The 18,888-nt window shown below is 34.7% G+C and overlaps 1 protein-coding gene across 1 annotated transcript; it reads left to right on the plus strand.

Annotated features, from left to right (window-relative positions):
* Positions 1 to 1,915: 1,915 nt before the first annotated feature.
* LOC104544874 (kinesin-like protein KIF16B) lies at positions 1,916 to 17,804 on the plus strand (the record flags this gene model as incomplete). The annotated part of the gene is given in 7 exon segments (XM_010189864.1): positions 1,916 to 2,052; positions 2,464 to 2,515; positions 3,720 to 3,857; positions 7,576 to 7,658; positions 7,855 to 7,943; positions 15,035 to 15,088; positions 16,445 to 17,804. Coding segments are annotated over 7 exon segments (1,913 nt in total), but the record flags the coding sequence as incomplete, so codon positions are not given.
* Positions 17,805 to 18,888: the final 1,084 nt, after the last annotated feature.

Here is an 18,888-nt window from a genome sequence, read left to right on the forward strand (position 1 = left end):
TTCTGTGTGTGAGTGGTAGTTTTTTACAAAATAAGGGTTTAGAAACTCAATTAATTTACGTTCTTTAATTTTAGATTTTAATAAAGAAGCAGCACATCTATTTTAAATCATAATTACACATGCTTTATTTCTGAATATAGTAAAAATGTGTTAAATATTAAAAGACTGGAAAACTAAATATTTTTTTTTTCTTTATTCTTAATTATTTTCAAGATAGTTTTCTCACCCAGTGATAATTTCTTTGGCTCCTGGGATGTCTACTTTTTCCTCAGTCAGGGATGTTGGTGAGTGCTTTGTTATGCAGGGGGGGAAAAATGTTAAGAGCTCTTAATATTTTATCAGCTCCATTGGCCCAAAGATGCCAGCAGTTGTGTAAATGTCTCCCAGTCCTCAGTGTTCTAAGTCTTCAGCCTAGTCATATGAGAACATTATAAATTATGTATAACAGTAAATGCCAGACAATAAATACTTAATGTGATAGGTGTTTTTGACTGAAATTCCTTTTCCACTTGAACAGTGATTTAAGCTGTATTTCCTGGTTTTATGAGGTGACACTTTTATAATATCAAGGAGAGCAGCTGGGTGCATTTTGAATGTCAGAAAGCTGCAGGGCAACATGAGTCATAGCTTTTTTTCTTCCTTCCTGAATACTGGAGAACTTTTTTAATTCATCCATGACCTGAGCAGGATCTCCTGGTTTTGTTTTAATGTGTCTTTTTTTTATGTTGTGTCATCATCTTGTATTGCCCAGGTGTATCCATACTTAGAATCTTTTAAACAGTATCAATATTGATGACATTTTGTGCTATGCAGGGAAATGAGATATTGCATCTGTTTTCTTTCAGATTTGTCAATTTGCTGTACTTGGGAAAATATAACTATCTACCTGTTTTTTCTTACAAACAGTGTAGTGTCTTGGTTGGCTCTGGAGAAGGCGTATTGATGACTTGGAAAAGGAGTAGTCTCACTGCTGACAGAAAACCTATTTTCAGTGTTCACTAGCACCAGGAGAAAAATCTGTGACTTCTAATATAGAGAAGCAATACTTGGTGACGTTGCCTCTCCTTCCTAGGTTGTCAGTCTTCCTTGGCTTGTAAGGGCTTAGCAGTTTTACACAGAAAAATACATTCATTTTGGAAGGTGATGTGTGTCCACACTGACAGTCTCTGTTGCCATCTGTTGCTTCAGGCTTAGAAGCCAATAGGATTTTGTTTCAACTCGAAAAATAAACTTTATAAATACAAAAACTTACTTCATAGCTATAATTAATTTCTAGTTTACTGCATAGACTGTCTGATCAGTGCTATATCACATGATATTTTATGCAAGGTTGAAGTTTCCCACTTGTAGTCCTGTTGGATGATGCTTCATTCCATAGGTGGCTGTATAATGAAGCCCAACGGAATGTTGAATTGAAATTATAAGCTACAAATATTTCCTGCGTTTATTTACTGTTGTCAGTGCTTCCTTTAATGGTGTTTTAACTGCTTTGGCTTACTGAGTTTTCAGATGTCTTGGGTTTTTATTGTGCAAGTTTCAATTTGCTTAATGGATTTCCAGAGAGTTTTCAGTTTTCTATTCCTTAACTGTACTGAATTCTGAGAAACTTAAAATTCTCCTTACCATAATGTAAGGTGGTATGTAGATTGTAGACAACATTGTTTTGTTATGCTCTTGATTGATTTTCCTTATCTAGTATAATTCAGCTGTTTGTCTGGTTGCTTTCAAATAGCACCTTCACAGACTTTTTTTTTTGAACAGCAAACTTGAAGCGCTCAATGGCAATACAACAGTCACATTGAAAATGTATTTAAAAATATTTTAAAAAACTGGGGGTTTTTGTGATATCACAGAGAATAAGTTAAATTGTTTAGAAAGAACAAGAGCAGTATTTCTTGCATATCCTAATAAACAGAGTTTCGTCTTTTATAGGAACAAACTTTGGCTCTGAGGAAAGAAGGGATAGGTGTTGTGTTAGATTCTGAACTGCCTCATCTCATTGGCATTGATGATGATCTGCTCAGTACTGGTATCATTTTGTACCACTTGAAGGTAAGTACACGTCTGTGTTTCCATAGCTTTTCTGTGCTTTGTAATTCTTTTCAGTAGACAAACTAGTATTAATTTGCTGTCTAAATATAGTGCTCCTTACATTTATTATTATGTATATATTTATTATGTATTATTTATTACTATTATGTATATTGGTTTTGCATTCATCTCATTGTAAAACTTGACTTGAAATCCAGATCTAGATTTATTACCTCAAAACAACAAAGGTGGTTCTACATGGGACAGCTGAAATTTGAATTTGCTAATAATATTGCTATCTGGAATATTTTTAATGTATTGTTAAACATAAATTTCGTTCAGGTTACTCTGAGAAAGTGGAAAGATAGCATGTCTTTGTGGGGGAGGAAGGGAGATTTCAACTGAAAATAATGTGGTTTTTCCCTTAATTAGGAGGGCCAAACATATGTTGGCAGAGAAGATGCTGTGACAGAACAGGATATTGGTATGGAATTTGGCATTTGGCATTTTTTTACATTCTTCAGTCATTTTTGTTTTTCTAATTCTAACATTGCAATAGGTGAGCAAAGCTTCATATTTTTTTCCCTTTTTCAGTTGTCTGCATGTTCTTACATATTTTAATTTTTAGAAAATTTGAGACATAAATTATGTGGGATTTGCTGCAAAAAGTATGAGTTCTAGAATAGCTTGTGGTTTAAAATTTATTCATATTTGTATACTTATTACTAATTCATTTCTAACTTCTCTTGAAATAGCATCCTGTAAAAATACCATCCTTTTTAATACAGCACCTGTCACAATTACTGCACAGTCATTCTTGTAATCTTTGTTTAATGACAGTATTGTTATATTGTTATACCTAAAGCAATCTTTGGACTTTAGATTTGAGTTGAAGAAAATTCTGAAAGTTGGCAAAAAGTAGGTAGACTTCTACTGATTTTCTTATTAGCTTCTTTCCAAAGCAACTAACTGCCAGACCTGGATCGCCCTGTCACATATGTTGCTTGAAGGCAGTTTCATTAAGTAAACTGCATCCTTGAATTCTGTTATTTTTCTGGGTCAAAAGATGCCTGGGTTAAAATTTCTATATAAATTCCATGAAATTAATGAACTTGTGTTGCTCTGTGGTATTAAGCAATATAGGTAGAGATGATTGTACACTAGTTGAAGGAGACAGAAAGTAGCATAACTTACTGATAAAAGGCCTGAATATAATAAAACATAAGCACTTTATTTCAGCCATCCTTTTTAGTCTACAGTCACAGATTACATCCTGTCTTTTCAAATTTAAGCATGGTTGCTTTAAGGTCAAGACGCTTTTGTTATTTTTCAGAAACTGATCAAAAAACCCCTTGTCTCTACATATATGTAAAGTTTACTTTCCTGTTTGCTGTCAGAAGGAAGGAAGCATTTACTAATCTGGTGCTAAAACATAGGAGGAAAGAATATAACACCAAAAAAACCCAAGCAGCCCAACACACCTCTGTTTCTACTACAATAAAACAATGAACAATGTTGACATTTAAGGCATGCAGGATGTGGTGAAGGAAGGGAAAAAACATTGTCCAGAATAAAGAGAAAAGATACTCTTAAATGTGTAGTACAATATGTCCTTAATAAATTATTATCAGCATGCTAATCTTACTTGTTAAGAGACTAATTATGTTATTTTATTACTTTGTGTTTAGTTCTTCACGGCCTTGATTTGGAAAGTGAGCACTGCATCTTTGAAAATCTCAACGGTACTGTGAATCTAATACCACTGAATGGAGCACAGTGTTCTGTGAATGGTATTCAGATTACAGAGGCCACGCACCTAAACCAAGGTATTACCCAGCGCAGTGTCATTTTTGATACAGCATCTTTGTTTCTGGCAACAGCACTGAAAAAAAAATCTGCATGTATATAAAGGGGTTATTGCTTAATTAATTATAATTCCATGTCTTCTCAACTACAATCCAAAAACATCAGGAGAACCACAGAGTTTTTGTTTTGTCAAAGAATTGCCATGTAGTGAAAAGAGAAATCTTTGCTAATTTACTCCACTTCATAATCTTGAGTATAAATTGATAGTTACCATTTGATTTTGTTCAAAGCCAATGTATAAAGTGAACTCCATGCCAAATTGCTTATGTTGCTGTGATATTAAGAAAAAGAATATTGGTCTCTATAGGACTAAATAATGCCAGAGACACCTCTGCACCCATCTATTAAGTTTCAGACTGGTCCAACTTAACGCTCTGTTGCCAAATCCTCTTATATAGCAAGAGATTCCGCTGGAGTATCTGTTCACTGCTGCTGTAGGGCAATGACAAAAAGGGTGAGGCTAACCCTCATGGAGGAAGTATAGAGAATTAAAAATTTTAATATAAAAGCTTTAAAATCTGGAAACAAAAAAGCAGACAGGACAGCTGGGAACAAAGGTGCATTGTTAGCCATTCTTTTCAAGGCCAACACAAGCAAGCTGATGAGTGCTGCAGCAGAGGTTCAGGATGTTTTATCTTCCAGGAACACCCACAATATCTTCCCATTTAGCAATGAGGCTGTGACACAGCTCAGCTGCTGAAAAACCATGTCACTTTACATTCCTGGAAAAGTAGCTTTCAGAGTAAGCATATTCTAACAAAGGAAGAATGCAGTGTTGAACAAGGAAAGCGTTGTATCTTTTCTGTACTCAAACAAGTGCTTCAAAAGTCTGCTTACAGAAAGTAAGGAGTTTTGGTGTAGAGAGGGGAGGTTGATTTTGCAAAATGTCTCATGTGAAACAAGAGGCATATGCACTTGTTTCTGTTTCAGATACTAGGGGGTAGGGGAGGAAAGAAAGCCCAACCCCCTTTGTCTTATGTTTGAGTAAATCCTATTGATAAATTTTTAGCAACAGATACATTAACATTAATGGCAAATAACACTGTAAACAATGGGAACTGAGTTGAAATGACTCAACTTTCCTTTATACTACTGCATTTCAAAGGCAGTAAAGGTTTCACGTACCTCAGAAGAAAGAAGGAGTTTGGATGCTATTTTGCTCTTTCCGGCACATGTAACAACTGCAATTTTTGTACTATGAAGAGTGGAAGCTGAGTTTTTAACTCCCATATCTCTGTCTAAAGAAATTTGCAGCTCAAAAAAGGGGAATGGGTTCCTTTGAGTTCCTAAATTGTGAAGAACAGCTGCATAAGCTGGCCTGTGTAACCAGACTCAGTCTGACAGAAAGATGGTAGCTATGACATCAGGTGGGCAAAGCTGATGAAATAACTAGTTTAACAAGTCATGTGCGATCTATGTATTCTGGCTGTGTTAGCATTTAGTCTCACAGCATGAAGTGCCAGCCTTCTTAAATGTCTGCTTTAGGTAACACTGATTAACTGCTGATATATTTAAATGTTTCTGTTCATCATTAGTAACTGTTAATTTGAAAATGTGTTTAGTTTTTAGACTGTCATGGGATTTATTAAAAAAAAAATGGCCTATTATTTACTACTTCCTTCTTCAGATTACTTCCATCATTTGTGAATTCTGGCTAATGTGGCCTTTTTGTGTAAATGCAGCTTACTATAATATTTTTTTTTTATTCTTAAGGGCATATGGTAAGATTTCTGGCGGTAACCGAATTAATATTTCGGGTTGGAATTTGTCCTTTACCTTGTTTATCCTAAAATAGAAACAATTTTTTCTGGTTTTGGGCCAAACTGCCAACACTTTTCTACTTAACATTTTTTATAATTCTATAAGAAAATAAACTTATAAAAATAAGAAGTTGCTTTTTTTAACATTGGTTAAGATCTTAATTATAGATGCATTTGTTCACATAGTTCCATAATATTGCTCTGTGTAGGTCAGAGATACTTGATGACATTTAGCAGTCAATTTTTTTTTTCTCCTATGCTCTCTGATCATTTATGTGATGGAATCAACCAGTTAAATTATTAGATCAGAGCTCCACAAATGCTAAAGACTTACTTTGTCTCGAGGGAGTTGCTGTTAAGCCCCTCTCTCCTATTTTCCTTTAGATTTGTGGAGCTGGGAACGTGTTTGTATGCATTCTGATACTTACTCATGTTGCTTCTACCTATTAATGTGGTAAAATATGTATACCATTAATTATTTTGATCTTCATTTGAAAGTAACTATAGGAATTTCATAGAAATCCTTACTGTCACAAAATCCCCCTCCTGGTAGTTGGTGAGAGAAATGGTGAGTTGGTGGTTGGAAGAGAGAAATGTTTGGGACAATGGTGAGCATATGAAGCAGTGGTAGACTAGAAACAGTTTTAGCCCTTCCACTACAGTAATCATGACCATCATGGACCCATTTTAATATGCTTACACAAAAACTATGCCCAGTGCACTTCTCAAAGAAAAGGTGAACCTGCAGCAAGACATAAATTGCAGAGTTGGTATCAAAATGACTTTGCAGTACAAACCTACATACAGATTTATGAAAGGTATCTTTTTTTAGAATTAGACTGAGGTAAAGAGTTCCTGTGGATCCAAAATTGAAGTGTCTATATAGATGGTGAGAAGCAATGCTATGACTATAGTGCTTTTGCCATTTATTCGCCAAGACTGGATGGACTTAATTGTGTTGATATTTCTAACTAAGCTAATATTAAGAGGAGTGTTCCTTAAGGACAGCATTTTATTCTCATATGGTAAGAAATTGTTTTTGTAGTAAACAGTCTAAGTGCATTTTTTTCATACTGTGAGTATAATGGAGTTCTTTTTCTTTTTAAAAGTGCCTCACACAGACCAACAGATAAATGCTTGATTCTGTGATGGTTAACTTGGAAGACTTGCATGTTGTGACAGCAGTGACACAACACTGACAATATATGTCTTAGTAGGAAAGTTTTTTAATCTTGGTGCCATTGTCTTTAAAATATGATTACCCAGAGTCATATTATTTGTGACCTGCACCTTAACTGATACAATAGTGGATGTGCATTGAGCAATATGAATTATTCAAGGTTCTTACCTCAGAAAATAACTACTGCATATAAAAGTCTAATAATCTTTTTTTGGATGATGATAAACTTAAGGATTTTTTTCTACATAAAGAAGAAAAAGGTAAGTGAGAGTACAGATTATGGAGATCTGGAGCTTTCAGTGTATGTGGATTCAAAACTGACTGCAATCAGTAGTGGATGGATAACAGTTTGTTTTTAGTCAGATTTTGGATCAGTATTTGGTAGCCTCCAAAGTAGCACTCCCGAGGAGCATATAGGTCATATAAGGGCATCTGCTTCCACTGCTTCCTCTACCTATATTTATTCTTTAACTGAACTGCATGAACATGATTGACCTTTGTGTGCATGAACATGTGTGGGGCTTTTTTGTTTGTTTGTTTTAAAGTAGGAAGAGGAAGGGGTGAACTGTACATCAATTAGCAAAACTGTGCATTGCTATGCACTTGAATTGTCAAAATGCATTTTCATTGTGGTCTTGCTTCATGGAAGTCTTTGCTTACCTATTGTGTGTGTGAAAAATTGTGGTGATTTTAGGTACAGAGTGTTGTCAGTGAATAGTATGTGGTTTTTGTTATCAGGTGCTGTTATATTACTTGGAAGAACCAATATGTTTCGCTTTAACCACCCCAAAGAAGCTGCTAAGCTAAGGGAGAAAAGAAAGGTGAGATTAAATCTGTTTGGGAAATTTAAACTTTTTCGTTATTGTCTTGCTAATATAAACATACCTTGATTGTTGTAGAATACTTCTTTAATTTGCTTCACATCCTTTAGTTAATATTTCATCAAGTGAAACAAAGTAAGAGTTTGTAAGCACATCATTGTTTGTCTAATACATTTATTTTATTGTCTGTTGTTAGAGTGGACTGCTGTCTTCCTTCAGTTTGTCTATGACAGATCTTTCAAAATCTTGTGAGAACCTGTCAGCAGTTATGCTTTATAATCCAGGGTGAGTATATACTAAAATGCGGTTGTTAAAATTGCAGCTGTTCTTCATTTTAGTAATTTGAATGTTCCAAATGGCAGTAATAGAAAATACTTTGTTCTTAGGTTAATAGTATATTCTTTCGAAATAATGGGCTTCTGAATGAAGCCAGAACTTTTCAGAAATGTTATTTGAACTAGTCCATGATAGAAAATTGAATGAAGGGACACTGAGGGACTTTCCATCCTGCTTAAAACTTGCTTTTACTTGGCATTTCTCTACTTAAATGCAAGAAGAGTAACTGCACCAGCAAACAGCCACACTGGTAGATCTAACATGAAGGAAGTTGTAGTACCTGGAGTCTGAGAGATGTTTGCATTATAGGAAAGGCTTTTCAGCACAATAATGATAGAGCAAGTTTTACATTTATGCTTTCTTCAGAAATACAAGTTAATTATTTTTCTTGAGAAAAATATAGTCTAGACTGAAAAGTAAGGTTTCTTGAGTTCATATAATACCAAAACAAGCATAAAAAGGCTAGGAAATGAATGTCTTATGTTCTCACCTATATACCTCCTAGTAGGTGCCCAAGTTAGGATGTGGAAAGTAATTTTATTATACAATTACAATGACATAGACTGCTTATTGTACAGAAGCTGTTTCTGATGTTTTTACCAATGTCCTTAAAGTGACTTGCTGAGAATTGATGGTGTTTTGTTTTGGTTTTTTTTTTCTCAGTAGCTTGTGCCTGTGTTTTGAATTGAGTTTGAGATGACGCACTTTAACCACCTATGCGCTTTTGAAAAATTGACTATAAATTGAATTATAGGCTTGGATAGTGCAGTTTTACTGTGGGGTTGTTCTTTATCCATTAGTATTTAGGAAGATTGGACAGGTAATAACTTCAAGTTAAACTGTGTATCAAATACAGTGAGTATGTGTAATAACATTGCTTGAAATGTGACTGTTATTCTTTTGCTACTGAGTTTCCTACAGACATCTCAAGATAGTGAGCTAGTTGCTGATAAATTTCATCCTTTTTTTGTTTTCCAAACAGAGATGAAAGAGAAGATAAACATATATGTATGTTCTTCTATTTCTTTAGCTTTTCAAATAGTTTGATCTAAAAGCTGCTATTGATAGTTGCTAGTACTATATTTTCTATGGGCTGGGGAAAGTTCCTGGCTGTTGGTTATTGATCAGCTTTACCCTAACAGTGTTACTCTGCTACAGTGCTGTTATGAACAATTGCATTATACGACACAGTACTGACCTTGACTTTGCAGTCAGCATAGATAGAGTGGGACAGATTGTTTCACCATTGCCTCACTTTGATTGATTTACAGCAAAATGTAATGACATGGGCAAGGCCCAATTGAAGGTGGGCTTAAGAGTGATTTCCCTGCCCAAGAAGTTCATACTGTCTTCAGATAATGCCAAATTGTGTCTGAGGAGAGAGAGAGGATTCTTCCTGTAACCTCTTTTTAAAACAAAAGCAAAACACAGCAACACAAAAACCACCAAAGAGAGAGAGAGGAAGTCTGGCTAGTTACTTCATTATCTCTATGATAGAGTAGATTGCAAATTGTTCTCCCCACCCCTGGCCCCGCAATATATTTTGTGGAATATTGCTTCTCTTTTCCTTATCAGTTCTTCAAACATCTTGCCTTGCTTTCCTGAAAATCAAACAGTATGAATAATATAATTAAATTATCGATGTATGCAGCAGTTTTTAGAAAAAACGCCGCTTTTAACTTCTAACACTTCTTGAAACTTTTATTTTCCTTTAGTGGATGTGATCATGAGAACACTATTGCTGTTGAAATTGAGGATAAGATTAGGTGAAATACTCTTCACATTCCTGAACACTTTAATGCTTGTGTTTTATTAGACTGTAAACTACAAACAGAGGGTTAATTATTGATACTCTCCTGCTAATCTGCATTCAATTGATCTTTGTGATCTGGCTTGCATGAATAGATATTTTGTCCTGCTTAACTTGTAAGTAAACATGAGAAAGGATTATGCTTAAGTCTCACATTACAGGAAGAATGCACGTCTCCAGGACTGTCACTTGACTGTGAGCAATAACACCTATCTGAGGTTGTTCCATAGTCAATGTTACGTACGTGTATTTTTTCTAAGCAAGGAAGCTCATAGTTCCAGGTTCATAATTTGAACTCTTATTTTTAGATGCTTTAACTGTTTAAAACAATATATGCCATGCTTAATACACATTGGCCACGTACTGCAGAGGCAGTTGTTGTCCTCATGGATCAGTGATTTAAAAGCAAAACAATCCCCCCAAAAAACCCTCAAATGTGACTGGTTTTTACTGCTTTTATGACTACTGCAAAGAGAAGGTACGCTCTGACATTTGCATTGCAGTTTAATTGAGTCCTGGTTTTACATGTCAGTAGAAGAAAGCACTCTCCACAATTGATACATCTTCATGGATGGCAGTTTGGCAACAGCAGCTTTTCAGCTTAGGCTAAGGTTCTGTGACAATTTTAGATTTATTTATGGTGGTGTTAAAGCTGTTCTTTCTTTGTGATGGCACTGTTGTGGCTTTGTTTTTTGGTTGTTTTTTTTTTTTCTGATCATGTCATAAGCTTGTCCAAAGAGGTAATCCTGTGGGAAATGTCACTTTAAAGGGAACAGGTAGCTAGGGTAATTGAAACTTAAACAAAAGAAACCATGTTTTGAACAAAATAGGTCTTGAGCATTTAGAGCTTAGTAATAATTCAAAGCCAAGAGTAAAGAGTTGCGGAGTACATGAGCTCTGTACTTCCAGTGGGGAATGCTGCTTAACAAGTGTTCTGAGTTCTTCTATTCTTCTTAGTCTTCAGCCTGGGTAAAACATTCAATAAGTCTCATCTCTGGGTATCAAAAGCAAAGTAATTATAGCAAAGGCATATGATTGGGGCAAGCATCTTGGAAAAGTGCAGATGGAAAAGAATATCCTATACTAAATTTGGTTTGGATTTTTTTTTTCCCCATCAGGAACAATGTAGGACATGGACAACTTCCTTTGAAGTGACCCTTTATTACTATAGACTGTAACTCATAACATAATGGTGTGGTGCCCACCAGCAGTGTAGATCTAGATTCAGTAGCTGGCCCTCTGTGGGTTTTTTGTTTGTTTGTTTTTTCTGTTTTGGTTGGTTTTTGTGTTGTGAGTTTGGTTTTTTGTTCGTTGGATTTTGTTTTATCCCCATGACTTCTGTAGCTGAGTACCATTCTGCTTATTGTTAACTTAGCACTTTCAAGACCACTTTTTCTTCTGGTTTCAATATTGATCAATATTAAGACTAGCAGCTGAATTTTCAATTTCTGTAGATCACAATAAGCAGCTCATAAGTTTTAGCATCTTTAAGAATCAGCGGCAGAAGAGCCTGTGAAAGCAGATAAATTATGAATCTTTCTGGCTGTATTTGTATCTTTCCCTTGTGAAAACCAATTGCGTTTTTCAGATGGGTGGTCTTTGTATGTGGCTTTTGTTGTTTGTGTGTGTGTTTTGTTTGGCTGTTGATTTCCTCTACGTGGAGATAGTTACATAACATTTTGGCTTAACATGTTAAATTCTTTGTTCTGCTTGTTCCTAGTCTTTGTCTCTAATCACACTTTGTCTCTGTTATACAACACTGCTTCAGATAATAAGCTTTGGATAAAATAGAATTTTGCACAGAAATTTATGCTGAAGATTTCATTTTTGGACTCTTTGTAAGCTACATTGTATTGTAACTCTAAAACTATTCATGAGAAAACTTGGTCTTGTCATGGATTTAGCATGGTGTTTTTGTTTGGCTTTTTTTTTTAAAAAAAAAAATCTCATAAATTGGGCTACTGAGCATGATTGTAACATCTTTGTAGTCCTGCCAGTATTCAGTGTTTCCTAATATGATACCAGATAGCACTTTTGTGCTGTGTAAACTAAGGTATTGTAGTATGATGCTAGTAGAACTGACTTCCTTTCTCTGCAGCTTATCTACACTGCTCTTATCATTAGATATGCCATGTTTTCCAGGAAAATGGTGACTATTTAATCCAACACTACTCAGATTAATTTCCTTTGTGGTAGATCTACAAAAGAAGTGAGTGGATTCTAGTTGTTAATATCTGTATGTTTCTTTCTTTTTGATTTCAAGCTGATGTCTTTTTTTCTATTCCCTGTAGTGCTCACCTTAATAAAGAGAATAGAGATTATATGAAAATAAACTTATTACAGATAGACTAAACCAGAAAACATCAATCTTGCATCTGTGCTTTGTAAAACTGGCAGTGATATGTTAAAGCTAGTGATTTATATTTTTTTTGTGATGCTGTGGGTTTTTTTTACTAGCTTCTTAAAGAAACAAGGTTTCTGCAATCATTGACAGCTTGTCTGGCCTCCCCAGATTATCTCCTGTATTGAAATAACTTTGAACTTGTAACCAGTTCAAAGCAAATACTGCTAAGGTACTCAAAAGTGATGAGTTCTTAAATATATTGAGAAAATAGGCAGCCAGCTAAGGAAGACAAGCATAATTTTTACCCCTGCAGAAATAAAGGCTGCAGCATGAGCACCTTTTGACAGAGAATAGAGACAATATGAATAACCCCATGGTAGGAGAACTTTCAGTGGAGCTCAGACTTTCTTAGGCAGAAATGAATCTAAGTAGCAGCAAAAACACCAGGCTGCATTAGGCCTTCTCTTCATAGGGGTATTTACTTGTCTAAAATGCATTAAACGTGCATTTTTAAATCAGCTAGTTGTAGCATTTGAAAAGCTGTTGATTGGGGTGTTGATAATGATTCATATTTGGTTTTGGGAAATAGCCATTTTCACTGAAGAAAGAACTGTTTCTGCATAGTTCGTTCCTCCTTCCTGAACAACCTTTTGAGCACCACCAACTTCACTTTAGCGTAGGGTAAAACTGATTGTTGTGATAACTTCCTCAAAGAAAAAAACCAGAGTTTTCACCCCGATCTATTTTTATATCAGGCTGATTGCTGTGATGACTCATTTTCCTTGTATCGAATCTCAATCAAAAGCTAGTTACCATTTTTATGTCTACATAAAATATGTTTGCCAAATTGTGTGTTTTATGGGACAGTCAGAATATAAAAAGATTTTTGGTCTGGATTTTGGACATTGTTAGCTGACCTGAAACATTTTACTTCACTGTGGCTTAACCAAGCACGGGAATACTTGTAAATCATATTTGCCAGCTGTCTAAGCAAAGATGGTTTACATCTGACAGTGCCCAAAGGACATTTGGATTTCCAGAGACTGAAGCTGTATTCCTCAGGGTCTATATTATTTTGCACTGAAGTAATGATGAATATAGTGGCATTTGTTAGCCAAACCCTAGGTAAGAAGTGGTAACTAACAGCTATGAATTCTAAAGGTAGACCACAACCAAAGTGAGGGCTTTTGAGGTATAGCTTAAAAAAAATAGTATGAGTGCAGAAAAGGTGCATAGTAACCATTAAATTAAGCTTTTGCTTTCTGAAGATTCCTTAAGATAAATCTTTAATCTTTCCTTGCGCTATAGTGTTGAAATAATCCCCATCCTAAACAGTCTTAATGCAAACATGAAGGGGCTTCTGGTGAGACGTTTACATCTGTGTCTCATGCTCCAGGTGTCTGGAGTTGTGTATAAAAGAAAAATAAAAAATAAAAAAATCTATATTTGCTAATCTCTTAGACATTGTGGAAAGTATTTTCTTTAAATGAACTTGTTTGAACTAGGGAAAAATGTACTTCGTTAAACTACTCTTTCTCCAGTATTGCAGCAGTTAGAAAGATGCTTCTTGAGCATGTTGGAATCAGAGTTCATTTAAATTGCTTTGTAAATGTTAGATTATTGGTGTATTTTTGTGTATTTCCAAGGGCAGTTCTTTTTTGTTATAGGTATTTATATGATTTTTAGAACTATTAAAAATACTTTATTTTTAAAAAACCTCATCTATATAATTGTGGTCATGACATCTTAAACTGCAGTTTCTCAAATACTTGAGGTTAATTTGTGGTGAAGTCTTGCATTTTATCAGTGTTTATGGATTGCCTCACTAAACTGCAAACTCTGTAAGCTGTAACAGGCCTGAAATAATCAGATATTTGTTTATTTGGTTGAATACTTCAATCTATATATAGGTTCTCTGTGCTGAATGCTTGTTTTGAAAAATTTCCTTAAGAAAAGCCCATAAGTCTTTCAAAGGAATTTAGAATAAGACTTCTGTACCACTGTAATAAGAGCCAATATTAAAGATATTTTAAAATCTCCCGTAATTTTTCAGAAGCTCATAAAACTAAATATGTTAAATTCTCAAAATATTTTGGATAAATGGTTTTGAATTGTGTTCTGTATTTGAATGTTGCACTTTACAGGAATTTGAGGTTTTTCAACCCCACTGATTATATCATAGTAATGTTTGATGATTTTCTTGGGAGGAAAAGGAAAAACTACAGGCATGCTGTAGTGTAGTTTCATAGCTTTTTCCCTTCTCAGAAGTGGCCAAGTTAATACAATAGAGGAGCATCAATTTAATGATCATTGGCATTTGATATATGTGTTCAGAAAGAATCGTTATTTAAATGTTACTTTTGAGTTGTATTGTGACAAATGTTCTATGAATCTAACCAATTTAACCTCTAATAAAACAAACTGTTGTTGACTTTAAAATATTCTGTACTGCTAATGTTTTTTCTGTCAATTCCTTTCTTAATTGATTGCTCTGTTTCCCCCTGCCTCCCATGGCAGTCTTTTCCCTGTAAAAGGACCGATCTGTCTAAGGTAGATAAATTCAATTTCTATGTATTGATTGCCATGTCCGCATGTAGTTAGCTTGCAGAGTCTACGCTAATCAGTTATCTGCATTGTTTAACTTTACTTTTTAAATAGTTTTTTTTCCCCCAGAAATTAATTTACTTCTGTTTGTACTCATGTCAGATAGCATGATATCCAATTTGTGACCCTAATGAAGGATATAGTTTCTAATATTGTAGAGAATAATTTTATAAAAACTTCTGTTACAATCCTCTAAACAGATACTGAATTGCATAGTATGTTCCTATATATTGTGGTGTTGAGGAAATAACCTTTTTACTGTGTTCTTTTAAAAAAAATCAGGCTAGAATTTGAGAGACAACAGCGAGAGGAGCTTGAAAAATTAGAAAGCAAAAGGTAATATTATTCTCTGTGGTCTTCACGTGTATGTGTGTGTATATATTTATGTATACATGTTGAAATAATTAACTTCGAATCACAGTGTTACTCAGCAAGAAGAGGATCCTAATACAATAATTTTATTTTGTTTTGTCGTCTTTGAAGATTTTGGTTATTTTCTTGAACTGTTCATTCTTATTGATTAGTAACAGATAGGCAAACTGAATTGTAGCTAATCGTGTTCTTTAGCAAACACAAAGGTATGAGAATAGATTATACCAATATAATGTATTACTCTTCCTCTTAATTTTCCTGGTGTTATTTTACATTCTTCGTTCAGATATTTTTATGGTTTAGTTGTCTTTGGATTGAATCATGATTGGAAAAACTCACTTTATAAATTTCGTTTCTCTTAAATAAAAATGTAGTGCTGAGGCATACCAACCATACTTATAAGAACATTATTTTAAAATCAGTTTAAAGTATAAAAGAAAGTACTGTTGTCAGCTGGCAAACTGAGCTCTCTGTTCTGGCTCATCATACCTGCTAAGATTTTAGAAGTAATAGCTCTCATCTTGTTGCAGGTTACAGCATTGATTAGATTCATAAGCTGGAAGATGCCTTTTCAGGTTTGCTTCTCAGCATGCTCCAATTTGAAAGAGCTGTTTACATATTTGGACTAAGTTCAGTAGACTCAGAAAAACCCTGAAGCTCTGAAGTATTCAAAGATGTTAATCAGAAAATGATACAACAGAATGACTGATATTTATCCTCTTTGTTATGTAGTTAGGATTTGAATTTGGATTGTGCTGAAATTGCTTTGCTTGTGTTTTATTTTATCTGACTTTTACCTTCTCACAAAATAACCAATTGACTTGCAGATGTATTCATGCAATTGTATTATGGGGTTAATGGTGACCTTCAAGTCTGTCTGTCCTCATTCAGAATCCTCTAGAACCCTTAAAAGAGAGATTTGCACAGGACATAATAATTTGTCTTAAAGTAATTTCTCTCTCAAATACATCTGCTCCTAAGCTTGTAATCCTTTTTATCAATAATTCAGTTAGGTTCATCTAAAGAGAAGGCATTATTTTAATTCATCTGTTGGCTTGAATTTGGTGAGGCACATTTCTAATCAAGTCATTTTTATCTAAGTTTGTGTATCTGAGAATGTACGTATACATAAAAATATATATACTTACTCTTCACTGTGTGCATTAATATGTACTGTCAATATTTTATTGTATTTTGCAGAAATAGTAGAGTCTGATTTTTGTACTAACATAAATGCTATATAACAGGTCTTCCAATGTTTTCATTGGAAAAAGATAAAAGATAAAAGTTTGAAATATTGCATGTAAATGTTTACTGTAGGAAACAAATAGAAGAGATGGAAGAAAAACAAAGGTCTGACAAAGCAGAACTTGTAAGAATGCAGCAAGAAGTAGAGTCACAGCGCAAAGAGACAGAAATAGTACAGCTGCAAATCCGAAAACAGGAAGAGAGTCTGAAATGGAGAAGTGTTCACATTGAGAGCAGATTAAAGGATTTGCTGGCTGAAAAAGAAAAATTTGAGGAAGAAAGATTACGGGAACAACAGGAGATAGAGCTTCTAAAGAAAAAGCAGCAGGAAGAAATTTTTGCCCGGGTCAAAGAGGAGTTGGAGCGACTACAAGAACTTAATCATAATGAAAAAGCAGAGAAAATGCAGATTTTCCGTGAACTGAAAAAACTTAAAAAGGAAAAAGATGAACAATATATTAAGTTGGAATCAGAAAAGAAGAGACTTGAAGAACAAGAAAGGGAGCAGGTGATGCTGGTGGCTCATCTAGAAGAACAGCTTCGAGAGAAGCAGGTCATGATAGAGCTCCTGAAGAGAGGGGATGTACAAAGAGTTGAAGAAGAGAAAAGAGATCTTGAAAATATTAGAGAATCATTTTTGAAGGTCAAGGAAGCCCGATCTGAAGGTGATGAAAACCAGGCCGAGTTAGAAAAGGCACAGCATGATTTCATAGAGTTTAAAAGGAAACAACTGGAACAGTTGACTATTTTGGAAAAAGATTTAGTTCAACAAATGAATCATCTAGAAAAGGAAATAGCAGATGAAAAAAGAGTTCTGGAACACATAAAACTTGCTCATGAAGAACATTTACATCTCAGCAGAGATGATGAAAACTTTGTGGATGCTGTACTCAAGGCTGAAGAAGTTGACGAGATAAAGCCAGCAGAGTACAGACTCCAATCTAAAGTACGTCAGCTTGAGTACCTGAAGAGTAATCATTTGCCAGCTCTGCTCGAAGAAGAACAAAGAGCTTCTGAAGTCCTTGATAGGGGTTTGTTAGGGTTAGATAATACTCTCTATCAAATAGAGAAAGAAATAGAAGAAAAAGCAGAGCAGCTTGCCCATTATAGAGCTAGCACGAATCAGCTGCAGCAGCTTCAAGAAACCTTTGAATTCACAGCCAATGTAGCTCGTCAGGAAGAAAAAGTTCGGAAAAAGGAAAAAGAAATCCTTGAATCAAGGGAAAAACAGCAGAGAGAGGCACTGGAGCAAGCTGTTGCTAAGTTAGAAAGGAGGCACTCTGCTTTGCAACGTCGTTCAACAATAGACTTTGAAATTGAAGAGCAGAAACAGAAACTTGCCACCTTGAACAACAGCTGCAGTGAACAGGCAGGTCTGCAGGCTAGTCTTGAAGCAGAGCAGAAAGCCCTTGAACAAGATCGAGAACAGTAAGTGCTGTAGTGGCTTTCATTTATTAGAACCTATCCACAAAAAGTGAATCATTTTATACCTTAGATATTGAGAGAGTGACTTGTTCTGTGTCCCAGTTTGAGTTTCTTGATGAGTTTCAAGTAGTTTACCCAGTATTGAAACTTTTTATTGCCTTTTAAAGGATTCTTGCTCACTCATTAATTTCTGTTGTGTTCAGATACTTATCCTCAGCAGTATAGTATTTGCATTAGCCATCACAGTACTTAAATAAATGGTTTTACCTATTTAGAAAGCTCAGCCAACCTTATGTTCTGCCCTTACAGAAACATGTACCATGTAACAACTTTTTTCCTCCTAAAATAATAATGAATAACGTTTTGTTTCTTTATTAGTAATAAGCTAGATGTTTGTTCAAGGTTTGGAGACTGATGAATATAAAGTAGACTGTCAACTGTCTCTCTCAACTGACAATGTGCAGAACACGTCTAGGATTCAAAGTAAACAAGTCTAATATTTAATTTTTTGTTGTTGGTTTCAGGGTTAAGTAAAACAGAGTAGTCATATATCCATGTAAAAATTGATGGGGGTTTTTAAGCTTATTGGAAAATTAAAAAAAAAAAAAAATTTACATCCAGCAACTGGATGTTCCACAAAAATAGACAGCTTAGCCCTCAAGAAATTGCTGGGTTGTGTGATAAGTGAAAAAATATGTTGTCAGCTACAAGACAGGTTTGGAAAAGATACCAAGGAAGTGTAAAGGTCTCTCTTACTTTTTTTTTTTCTCCTTGTTTTTTTTCTTGTTTACTTTAAAGTCCTTTTGCACAAACTAAATAAAACTTTGAAGTCTTTCAGTGAATTGCTTATGGGCCTGAATAATTCAATTTAGAATGTTTTCATGAATGTTGAGACAGAAGAAAATCTGATTTAGCATGCATGATAGTATGTTAAATGCTTCAGGCTACTTACCGCTCTTGAGTTTATGCTTCACAGTACACAATGTCTTAGGCACTATAGCAAGCATATGAATTGTAGATGTTTCTTATTGTTTATCTAGATGCCATTATATGATGATGTGCTGTGGTTCTGATCAGTGTTGGTTCTCTGA

The sequence above is a fragment of the Mesitornis unicolor genome, unplaced genomic scaffold, assembly GCF_000695765.1.
Source record: "Mesitornis unicolor isolate BGI_N332 unplaced genomic scaffold, ASM69576v1 scaffold54948, whole genome shotgun sequence".
Lineage (NCBI taxonomy): Eukaryota > Metazoa > Chordata > Aves > Mesitornithiformes > Mesitornithidae > Mesitornis > Mesitornis unicolor.